Source organism: Hibiscus syriacus, unplaced genomic scaffold (genome assembly GCF_006381635.1).
Source record: "Hibiscus syriacus cultivar Baekdansim isolate YM2019G1 unplaced genomic scaffold, ASM638163v2 tig00112249_pilon, whole genome shotgun sequence".
Lineage (NCBI taxonomy): Eukaryota > Viridiplantae > Streptophyta > Magnoliopsida > Malvales > Malvaceae > Hibiscus > Hibiscus syriacus.
This window is the reverse complement of record NW_024063281.1, coordinates 2,001,278-2,013,486: the sequence shown is the minus strand read 5'-3', so window position 1 is coordinate 2,013,486 and position 12,209 is coordinate 2,001,278. Positions and strand designations below refer to the sequence as shown.

General features: G+C 35.1%; 1 protein-coding gene across 1 annotated transcript; it reads right to left on the bottom strand.

The window, feature by feature from the left end:
- Nucleotides 1-10,520: 10,520 nt before the first annotated feature.
- On the bottom strand, nucleotides 10,521-12,037 carry LOC120176618 (ankyrin repeat-containing protein BDA1-like). The gene is made up of 6 exons (XM_039183014.1): nucleotides 12,034-12,037; nucleotides 11,635-11,981; nucleotides 11,415-11,523; nucleotides 11,150-11,294; nucleotides 10,850-11,056; nucleotides 10,521-10,578 (listed from the first exon to the last, which is right to left on the bottom strand). Exons 1-6 carry the CDS (start codon nucleotides 12,035-12,037, stop codon nucleotides 10,521-10,523), a joined length of 870 nt encoding a protein of 289 aa, XP_039038945.1.
- Between the last annotated feature and the right edge of the window lie 172 nt (nucleotides 12,038-12,209).

Genomic DNA, 12,209 nt, shown 5'->3' with positions numbered 1-12,209 from the left:
ATAATTTAGGCCCCTATCTTTTTTAGTCTCAATTTCTATCTTTATAATTGAGGCCCTTATTTTTTTTTCAATCTCACTTTTAATCTTTATAATTGAGACCCTTAATTTTTTCAATCTCACTTTTAACTTTTATAATTGGTGCCTCTTTTTTTTAATCCCCTTTTACTTTTATAGTTTACGCCTCTAATTTTTTTAATCTCACTTTTACTTCTATTATTGAGGCCCGTAAATTTTTTAATATAATTTTTTAGCTTTATAAAATGAGACCCTTAATTTTTTTTCAATCCCACTTTTTACTTTTATAATTTAGCCCCCCTAATTTATCCATTTTCCTATGCTTTATTAATGTAAGATTAGATTAATTATTCAAAGTAATGCAATATACTTTCGTTCTATAATGACCAATTTTTTAGTTTCGTTCAGGATCCCAAAAATGTTTGAAATGACTCTGATAGTTCACTTATTTTTATTATTGACATGACAACCTTTGACTTGAAAGGTTGCAAATCGTTTTTGGATTAAACCATATATTAAAAATTAAACTAATGCTTAATTTGTATAATTAAGAAGCGTAGTTTACCAAGTAAACTTGACAATGCTATAAAAAATGAAGCGTAGTTTACCAGATAAATTTGAGAAAGCTCATACATTTATTATGATCCCATGTTGGCGTCATTATTTTTTATTTTTTGTTTTTATTGAATTCTTAATATGCATCTACTAAATTTGATCACCAAACCATATATTAAAAGAATAAACTTTTTTTTGAAAAGGGTATTTTGTATTGTATTTTATGATATATAAACAACACAAACCAACTTACCTTAATTGTTAAACGAATCGTTGTTGTTCCTAGAGGACACAGGTTCGAGCACCTGCGACTGTAGTAGAGTGATTGGACGTTTATTATCAAATGATTGAGTAATTAGAATAAATATTATTTTGTAATCATCTTAGTTTAATTAAAAAAAATAAGATATACAAGCAAAACAAAAACACTATAATGAGCCTCATTAAAAAAATTAAACTTGAGTGGAGGAAAAAAAGTACATCATGATAACATAAATATGCTAACTTCTCACAACCATAGCAAACCGTCCAAACTGACACAATACCATTTGTCGAAACGATTTTTTATTCAGGTGAAAGAAGCGAAATTTTGAAAACCACATCATTTTTAATTATTCTCTTTACGATTGAATTTTAATTAAAAACAATACGATTTTAGAAAACATCTCGTTTCGAAAAATTTGGGATTCCATTTTAAAATAAAACATACGGTTCGAGGAGTCGCCACCAATCTTTGATTAGGGTGTGATTGGACACCCAAAAACGTTGTCATTTTAAATAAAAGTTAATTTTAATTAAAACGACAAATAGGGGTCTGCGTTATCAGAATCTGAGTTCGGGAGTCGGTTACGCGTGGGGAAGGATTAGCACCCCCACAGCGCCCTAAATTGGTACCTAGTCGATTAATTAATGTCTTTGCAACGAATTTTACAAGTTCAACTTTAATTTAATTTTTGATCCCTTAAAACAACAAAATACGAATTTTATAACATGCAAAAACAACGAAATAGGTTAAATTAAAATTACCAAGTCATTAGAAAAATAAAGAATATTCGATTATTTAAAAATATTGAGACCAGATCTTTAGGTCAGTTCTAAAGACCGTTTCTCAATAAATTTAAATAGCCAAATATTTCTTTTTCTTTCACTCCCAAAATTTTAAAGTGAAGAATCAACTTTTTTAGTGACAATGATGGGATACACTTTTAATTTAAAGTCGTCTAAAATGGCTATCCAGTAAGTTATGAAAAACCATGTAAACAATTTTAAATTAGGAGGATATTACCCTTAATCTGATTATGTAATAGAGGTTAAGTTATGCAAATGAGGTCAACATGCTATAAACACTACACCTAAATATAAAAATACTAACAACATGCTCAGAATACTATATACATGCATACATTTAAAATAACTCTAAATAAAATCGACAATCATGCGTAAAATATTAAATAGGGGACTAAAATATAAAGAAAGTAAACAACAGGTTCTTTTTCAGAACATTTTCATTTATGGGCAATCCAAACATGATATAACCAAAATATTACATAGGATCAAAATGCAAGTTTCTAAAACTATGCATCCAATGTAAAAACAACAATAAAACCGACCTAACAGGATTCCGGACTATAGTGTAACACGCTTAAAATTAAAAGATAAAATCAAAAACCCAAATAAAATTCAAATCAAAGATTAGAACGAAACACATCGAATCCAGCAGGACCCTTCACGTAATTTCCCCTCCCTCTTAGACGCAGAAACGACATCGTTTCAGCCAACCATTAAACGACGTCGCTTCACTAACCAGATATATGGAATTTTCAGGGTTTAATCCTAAACTTAAATTCATTATAACCCTCGATCTAAACTCCCTTCAGTCATTCTCTCTCTCTTCTTTCTCTGGTCCAAATCCTAAGGGAAAGCTCCCAGCCGCCACGACCACTGCTCCTCTCAAACCCTAAACGAACCACCTTAGCATCCAATATAGCAGCCGCCGTGGCTGCTACCACCAAACAACCCCGACGAGACCCACGAGCCCCTATGACCACCTAGACCTCAAATCCTCGCCTCACCAGAGCAAAACCCAAACCGTAAACCTAGACCCTAAGGCCACCGCTCCACTCCTACATCTAAACCCAGTGAAACCCACACTGAAAAAGTAGAGAAAATGGTGGATTACCATTAGTAGCTCTACGGGGCTTGGGTTTCAAACGGCCGCGACGGTTCCTCTCTTCGACTCCGGAAGGTAAAGTTTTTTCTTTGTTTTCTTTTCTGTTGGTTCTCACTGATAACTGGTCGTTTTGTTTTTTGGTGATGATGGTTCATTTTCTCTCTGTTGATGTCCCTTTTCGATGTGTATTTTTTCGTGTTCTCTAGTTTTCTCTGGTTGTTAATGGTCTCTCTGGTTTTATGCTTTGTAATCACTGGTGAATGCTGATAACCCCTCCCTCGTGGTTATCCCCCACCTCCTTTTCTATTTGGTGGTTATCTATTATTATTGCTTGCTTCCTCGTGTTCTGCTGTTTTGTGTGCAGGACTCCCCGGTTCGAGAATGGTGAGCACGGGTGACGATAATGGTGGCCTCGGTCACAGCAGTGGTTGTCTCAGTGGGTGGCCGACAAGTATAGGTTTCCCTCGGGGTTCTCTATGCATGCTGGCTCGAGGCTCGTGGAGGACTGGGCGCATTGTCTCGATCTTCCTCCTGGGGGATCTGCGCATGCTGGCTCGAGACTCTGGGCACGCTCGGGGGTCACAAGATAGCTGGGAACCGTTGGATCTTGATGACAGATCGAACGACCTTCATGATACGGCGCTGGAGGCTGGTGACAGGGAACCCTAATGGGTTTAGGGTTTCCAGAGTTAGGCATGTAACAACTGGGCTTGTTATTTCCACTTGGGCCTATTTGGTCCAGTCTGTTTGGGATTGATTTAGGCCTATACCAACAATAACAATATTAGTGCATGTTTAATATATTTAATTATTTAATTATTTAACTATTTAATTACTTATCCATATATATATATATATATATTAATAACCACATAATACCAAACTTAAAATTATATTAGTAATAATAAACCCGAATTAAATTCAAATAATCCCGAACAAATCGAGCATCTACAGCTGCCCCTCTTTGCTCATTATTCTACTACAAGAATAGAGCAAAGATCAAAAGATGGCCAAGTTTGTCCGACCATGCAAAATTCAGAAGATGAATCCGCTTCACTGCAACTTCAAGATAAGTGGGACTTGAAAAATTCTCCAAAATCAGGTTCGCTCTCTATCGCTTCAGGGAGTAAGAACTCGAACAATAATCTTCCTACGAGCTCGCTCTCTATTTCATCAGGGAGTAAGAACTTGAACGATAATCTTCCTACGGGTCCGCTCTCTTTTTCTTCAGGGAGTAGAACTCGAACAATAATCTTCCTATGTGTCCGTTCTCTTTTTCTTCAGGGAGTAAGAACTCGAACAATAATCTTCCTATGGGTCCGCTCTTTTTTTCTTCAGAGAGTAGAACTCAACCAGTAATTTTCCTACGGGTCCGCTCTCTTTTTCTTCAAGGAGTAGAACTCGAACAATAATCTTCCTACGGGTCTGCTCTCTTTTTCTTCAGGGAGTAGAACTCGAACAGTAATCTTCTTACGGGTCCGCTCTCTTTTTCTTCATGGAGTAGAACTCGAACAATAATCTTCCTACGGATCCGCTCTCTTTTTCTTCAGGGAGTAGAACTCGAACAATAATCTTCCTACGGGTTCGCTCTCTTTTTCTTCAGGGAGTAGAACTCGAACAGTAATCTTCCTACGAGTCTACTCTCTTTTTCTTCAGGGAGTAGAACTCGAACAGTAGTCTTCCTACGGGTCCGCTCTCTTTTTCTTCAGGGAGTATAACTCGAACATTAATATTCCTACGGGTCCGCTCTCTTTTTCTTCAGGGAGTAGAACTTGAACAGTAATCTTCCTACGGGTCCACTCTCTTTTCTTCAGGGAGTAGAACTCGAACAGTAATCTTCCTACTGGTCCGCTCTCTTTTTCTTCAGGGAGTAGAACTCGAATAGTAATCTTCCTACGGGTCCGCTCTCTTTTCTTGAGGGAGTAGAATTCGAACAATAATATTCCTACGGATCCGCTCTCTTTTTCTTCAGGGAGTAGAACTCGAACAATAATCTTCCTACGGGCTCGCTCTCTTTTTCTTCAGGGAGTAAGAACTCGAATAATCTTCTTTTGCTTCACTACTTCCTTGTGAAGATTTTCAGATTTGCTTCACTACTTCCTTGTGAAGACTTTCAGATGATTTGCTTCACTACCCTTTCGTGAAGACTCAAGTTTGATTTGCTTCAAAGGTAGAACCTGAAAATCAAACATTATCAATCATTAATGTATGGTTGAAAATATTATACTCGAACATTCTGAGTTCAAGAAAATTTCTGAAAATTCATCTTCATCGTGAAAACTCGTCAGAAAGCCCTTAGATACATGGATCTATTCTGGCTCAATCATCGAGATTTTAACATCACACATCTTCTCTCTTCACTGGAAGATATGTCAAAATCATGTGTTTATGCTTGAAACACTAATGCAATTAAATGTATCAGCTTCCATCAAACCTGAAGTACTTGGATACTCGAGGTTGCATATCATTAGAAAGTGTATCCTTCACTGATCAAAATTTCCATTCTTTTGATGGTGAAAGAGACTACAAAATGATATTCTCTAATTGCTTCAGCTTGAATCAAGATTCAGTTGATAACATCGAGGCAAATTACATGCTTCAAATTCAATTCCTAGCGGAGAAATGGGCATCACGATATGATCACGAGTTATCGATTGATCCCGAACCAAATTTGGTATATATCTTGTGGCCGAACTCACTAACCGCATTTACATTGAAAATCTTCAATTTATCTGTGAATATCAACTGTTAGCCGCCAGTGGTAATGATGGCGATGGTGGTTTTAAAAAGTTCAAAAGTGAATTGTTTTTCAAGAAAGATGGTTGGTTTGGCATGTACAAGGGTGATCATGTTTTCATTCTATGTGGGAAGGATATGGTTCAAGAAGACCAGAATTATGAGGAGGCATCGTTTCAATTCTACATCCGACCTCTCCCACTCATTAAGAATGAAGAAAAACATATCAAGGTGAAGAAATGTGGAGTTCATGTAATTTACGTGGATGCAGAGAGTTGCACCATTACTGATGTTGTGAGATGTGATAAATCCAACCTCAATTTTGATTCTCAAGGAGATGCTAACACTATGGAACCCCATCACCATTCAGCTACAGAAACAAGCACAAGGAGATCAAAGCGGCACAGTGTCGAGTGATTGGAACTTAGAAATACATTTGCTTCTCCATCACATCTGATAACTGCACAAATAGATTATTAGTTAATCTCTTGTTATATCAAATTCAGAACAACAAGAAGGGGATCAAACCGGCACAGGGACACAGGTGATTGGAAACAGAAATACATCTGATAAATGCACAAATAAATTAGTATTAGTTAATCTCTTGTCATATCATTATACAGGGCATTGATCATGTTGTTGCTGGCACTAGCATCCATGTCGTTGGTCCTGATGATCTGTGTAGTATATTTTTATTTTGGTTAAATTCACGTCTGGCCCTTCTGATTTCGTAAGTTACTCAATTTAATCTTTAAATCACATGTTTAATTGTTAGGTAACCTATTTAATTTCTTTTTCCTACAATTAGGTACAACATGTTTATTTATTAATTATTATAGTTTTACTAACATATTTTTGTGTTTCAATAAATATAAAGGCGTGCATCACAAAGTTATTTTTGTGATTTAAAAAATCAAGGTAATGTTATCGTGTCACGTTGGCTAACGTGATAAAGTCTTGACTCATTAGATATATTTTGTTAATTATTCATTGACACATAGATATCATTCATAAACTTCTCATCACTTTTTAAGGGTAAACTACAACAGATATTAGTAAACTTCAAGCCTTGACTCATTATAACATAAAGTATTTAATGTTGTCAATTTTATACTAACATTTACTTTTAAGTACAATTATCAACACTAGCTACTCTCTTGAAAAAACCATTATCAACGCTGTCCTACAAGGTTCAACTTTGATGACGGCGATGTTATTCTTGTTATATAACTTAATCGGTGCTATTTAACATATATATATATATATATATATATATATATATATATTAATTTTGTTAAGATTATAATAAATTCTTAAGTTAGATTGGTGGTTGGGTGTTTAGTATTATTTCATAAAGGTTTTTAGTTTGAATCTCTTTAAAAGTATAGTTTTTCATAAACAAAACGACGTTGTTTTGGGCTTTTTAAGCATCAAAAAGTCACATCAAAAAACGTCGTTTTAGTGAGGCAATCACATCAACAACGTCACGACACACAGCAGTCACGTTATCGTCTTGTTAAGTCATTAACGGCGGAGTGACATAATTACACTTAGAAGTTTTGTTTTTTTAAAAAATTGTCTAGGGCATTTAACGGTGAGATTGATTTCACAACTATTGCTGCAGTATTGGTTAACGGTGTTCACCATGAAGGAGATCAAATTATGGTTTGTGGTTATGGTTTGCAGGTAAGCATTTAAGCTTCTCATTTCGCTGAATTTTTTTGGGATTAGTGGATGTTAAATTCTCCAGTATTTATTTCTTATTTCAGGGGTATATTGTGACCAATATAAGAGTAACGTGGACACCTCACCCTATGAAGGAAATCCGAGTGAAAGTATGGTTTCCTCTCTCATATCTGTTTAAACTCTCTGTCTGGATGGAGGTTATATTGAAGGTTATAGAATTCTCTTGTATTGACATCCTATGTATTGCTCTTTATGGATGTTAATATGATTTGATGATGTCCTTTGTTTTCTCTTAATACGAATGGATATCACCACAACGTAAGGCTAGGAAACAACTTTCATTAATATGCTGGTGACAGCCAATGGAAATTGTTTCTCACGATCATCAAAGTGTGCTGTCTCTGTTTGAGCTGATGTAGTCAACGTTGCCTCTTCGGATGGATTTGATATGTATCTTTAGTTGGTTGTAGTTCTTGCTTTGTTCGGTCGGTTGCAATGTTTTCCATTGGAATTGTCTCTATTCGCTTTTGTTGTCTATGTAAGCCTGACTTTCGATATTGGTATTTTCTTTGTATTGTTCTTATGTAGCACTCTTTTCCTCCAATTAGATTAAGGTGGTTTTTAATGAGGCTCATAAGTTGTTCTTCGTCTCTTGATTTTAATAAATCATCATTCCTATAAAAAAAATATGCTGGTGGCAGGCAATTGTATTCTTCTGATATGGTTATCTGATAAGTTTTAGATTACTTAAAATTTTAACATACGGGAACAAACTTTGAACGAGTCCAGAACCTTGTGGATTATTTCCTCAATGAGGCCTAATTTTTTTTTTGGATAATTATGGATGAGGTTTTTGGCTGGATGATTGTAGGGACTAGGGAGCCGCATATGCAGCACAAAGAGATAAAATGAAGTGCTTTGATTAAACCAAGCAGGATGAGTCTGACGTGCTCTGCATTATAAATTGCTTGTCATTTACAAAGTGATATACCATTTTTGAGGAACCGGTACCCTTTGGGATAGTTGTGCATAAAATGGGAAATTTGTTCAATAACTCGTGATAGTTGGCTAATATGATTAAACCAATGCTCAATTTGTGTATTTGCATCATATAGTATAAAAAGGAAGCGTGGTTTACCAAGTAAACGATGGTGTCCTATCTCATTACATGTTATCTTATTAATTATTCGAGATATGCGGATACCATTGTCAAATTTCTCGTCGTTTTTTTTCAAATAAGATAATGTTATTTTATTATGGTAGTCAATGTGATGATGTCCTAATTCATTGGATGTTATCTTTGTTTTATTTTCTTTTTTAACCATTTCATGGAATCTAATGCACAAATACTATATAAAAAGAATTGAAGTGTAGTTTACCAAGTAAACTTGACATTGCTCTTAACCCATTCATTTGATGCAGCGATGCAATGTGTAATTAAATAAATAAAGCTGGTCCAGCTCTTTTACGATCGATTGCCAAACAAACAAACTATATAAGCGTAAACTACTTGAATGACCATTTAACTATGGGATTGGTATAAAATATAACCATAGAGTAAATTGCATGCTTACTCATTGAATTTTAATTATATTTTTAAATTTATTTTTCATTATAATCCTAAATAATATTAAAATATTAATAAAAACATGACAAGCCATATGAGAAAATAATAAAATAGTCCATGTCAGTGATAAAAAAAAGCTCAATGTCTAAAGTTCAGTGAGCAAATTGAAAAAATTGAAAGTAAGGTGATTGAAATAGGAGAGAGAGTAAAGTTCAGTGAGTAAGAGTGTAATTTACCTCACTACAACAAATTCGGAATATGAAATATCGTCATCGAAACTTTACATTTACGTCACTGTTTATATTTTGTGACGTAAATTTAACGTCACGATGAACGCCACGCTAGGTGTGTCACTAAATGTCAAATATGCCGATATATATTTTCGTCACATATTATTAAATACACAGTGACATTAATAAATACATCACCTTAGAAATTATATTAAATGACAATTAATAATTTCATCAAATAATATAAAATGTCACTAATAACGACCCATGATCAAGTTGCAACATTTAAACTATGCTAACCAGGCGACCACGATAAACCTTCTTAATGAGACAATCATCAACAAAGGACAAATCATTCATGGGCTTTAGTCAACAGCTTTCAATCCTATGTAACATGCATTGCAGGAACTCATGAGCTTCTTCGTATTGATATATATCTTTGAAAAATGATGCAATACCTAGGTCCATGAGAATCAAGAATCACCAATATGAACACACATCATTTTTGTATTTTTCTAGTCACTCCCCATACTTGAAATACACCTTTCTAAGCACATTGATAATAAATATGTCAATCTCTTACAATAAATAAAGAAATGAAGTGACTAAAATTTACTAAAAATTCAATTCTAAATGAAAATCATTCAATGCTTATCACATATTATGTAACGACCAATTAATTATAAACTAATCAAACTACTAATAGAAAAATAACCGGACGAAAACCGGTTACGACAAGGATTATATTGGATGTTATCTTTTTAAATTGTAAATTTAAATATGATGGTGTCCTAATTCATTACATGTTTATGATATTCTCTAATTGCTTCAGCTTGAATCAAGATTCAATTGATAACATTGAGGCAAATGCCATGCTCAATATTCAATCCCTAAGTGAGAAATGGGCATCAAGATATTATAAGGAGTTCTCTCCGGATCCCCTACCAAAACTGATTTGTTGTTTCCCGGGAAACAAAATTTCAGCAAATAGGTTTGAGAATCATAGCATGAAATCTTCCTTGAATTTGAAGATAGCCCCAAGTGGGCGTAGTGGGAGCAGATTCTTGGTTTTTGCTATATGTCTTGTGGCCGATCTCACTGACAGCGGTCGCATTAAAGATCTTGAATTTATCTGTGAATATCAACTGGTAGCCGCCAGTGGTAGTGATGGTGACGGTGGTTTTGAAAAGTACAAAAGTGAGTTATTTTGCGAGGCAAAGCATTGGACGAATGGTATTTGCATGGGTGATCATGTGTACATTCTGTGTGGTAAGGATATGGTTAGAGAAGACAAGATTATGAGGAGGCATCGTTTCAATTCTGCATCAAACATGGCACATTCAATGAAGAAGAATATGGAGGTGAAGAAATGTGGAGTTGATGTAATTTACGTGGATGCAGAGAGGTGCACCATCACTGATGTCATGAGATGTGATAAATCCAACCACATAAAATGGGCAATTTGTTCAATAATCTGTGATAGTTGCACCTAATTATTTTCTTCACCTGTCTTCTATTTTAGGTATAGAATAGATCGTCCAAGAAGGAAATTGGCTTGGTTTTATTCATAGGAGCAATGGTGGCTGCAAGGAGATTCGGAATATGTTCTTGAACAATATCTGCTTTTTATTCCACGACAAAGATGATACAAAAACATTCAACATATTTCAAGCAGATACGTTATAAACCAGAAGTGTCACCTTAAACTTGGATTAATTACAAATTTAAAGTTTAAAATAGTTACACAATTTAGTGCTCCGCTTTATGCAGAATCGACATAGATGAAAGACTAACCACGATCCTATTGATTCTATAGGGTGCATGATATAGTTTATGGGGTCAAAGTCATCATACATAAAACAAATAAAAACAACACTTGAATTGCAGCACCTGAGAAGTGAAATGGTAAAATCCAACATCCCACTATCGAAACACTGAATTTCGACACTTGATATGCGATACACATGAACGCCATTAAGATGAAAACGATCCCCGAGAGGAGAGAGAATTATTGATGCTGAAGAGGTTGGGACAATGAAAGATATTGATTGGTGAAAGCATACTGCAAGAAAAGCAAGTAGCACTTGAACTGCTGTCCTGAAACCATAGGGAAAAGGTTTAAGCAGGGATAGTGTTAGGAAAAAGGTTACGATGAAGACGACATAGGTCGGAATATAGAAAAGAAGAAACTGGGAAGGGTCCATGACAGATATCCCCAATTTCTTTGAGGCGTTTCCACCCTGCCAAACACCACCAGGCGGGCTAAGTGTGGCTTGGTAGGTTGCAGTTAGAAGCATTAATCCTAAAATTACCAGTAATGCATTACGGTTCTCGCCTGATATATTATCCATATCACGGAAAATCAGTGACGATGCTTTGGTGACATAACTGGCGGTTTATTTCTCCAACTTAGGTATAAACTTTGAAACAACTTGAATAAAGCAACCACGCAAACCAGTAATGCTTTCTGTGTAACCATGTTGTTGGGAAACACCCAGTGCCGTCAAACCAGCTTGATCAGTGGCATGCTTATCAGCCTTGCAGTTTAATAGTAGTTTAAGCATCTGTTTAATTGATAGTTTGAGATATAAAAAAGCTACATTAATCAATTAATCGTCTCTATAAAGTACAAAACAATCAATGTAGTATTAATTATTAACACTAAGGAGTCAAACCTGGGCCTCATTGCTGCTAGCTGCTATGTGCAGTGCTGTGTTGCCATTTTCATCCTTTCGATTCACCACTTCTCGATGATAGGCTGTCTTCATAAGTGTCCTAAGTAGGACTTGGAGAACATCTAGCCTTCTGTTTTCCACGGCTATATGCAAAGCAGTGCTATTTTGAGTTGTAACATCCAGGATACTATCAGGGCAAGCCTCTAGAAACCTATCCAGAAAGAAGTCCTGGTTTGCAACTTTACTTACATAGTGCAAAGGAGTCTTACTCTTCCTTCCTCTGACACGAACAAGATCTTTTTCGATCTCCAAAAAGCAAGGCGCCACCTCTTTATGGCCTTTTTTAACTGTTAGTCTTAAATAACATGTTAGTCTTAAGCGTATTATTATTGTTCATGCCCATAATAATTTTGACTATGAAACTTTTAATAATAATAATGTTATTATATGGACTTTATTATCTTTCAGTTTTTGTTAAACACAGACATATAACTGATAATAATAGTGGCAATGCCTTTATTCAATAAAATCGGTAAATAAATGTATTATTACAATCATCATATGATTGGTCTTTA

What these genes read in the sequence shown, in the direction of transcription:
- LOC120176618 (XM_039183014.1), bottom strand. An exon ending in CTAGCAGCAATGAGGCCCAG is followed by an intron (nt 11,524 to 11,634) that starts GTTTGACTCCTT and finishes TCAATTAAACAG; the next exon opens with ATGCTTAAACTACTATTAAA. An exon ending in TTACACAGAAAGCATTACTG is followed by an intron (nt 11,295 to 11,414) that starts GTTTGCGTGGTT and finishes ATAATATATCAG; the next exon opens with GCGAGAACCGTAATGCATTA.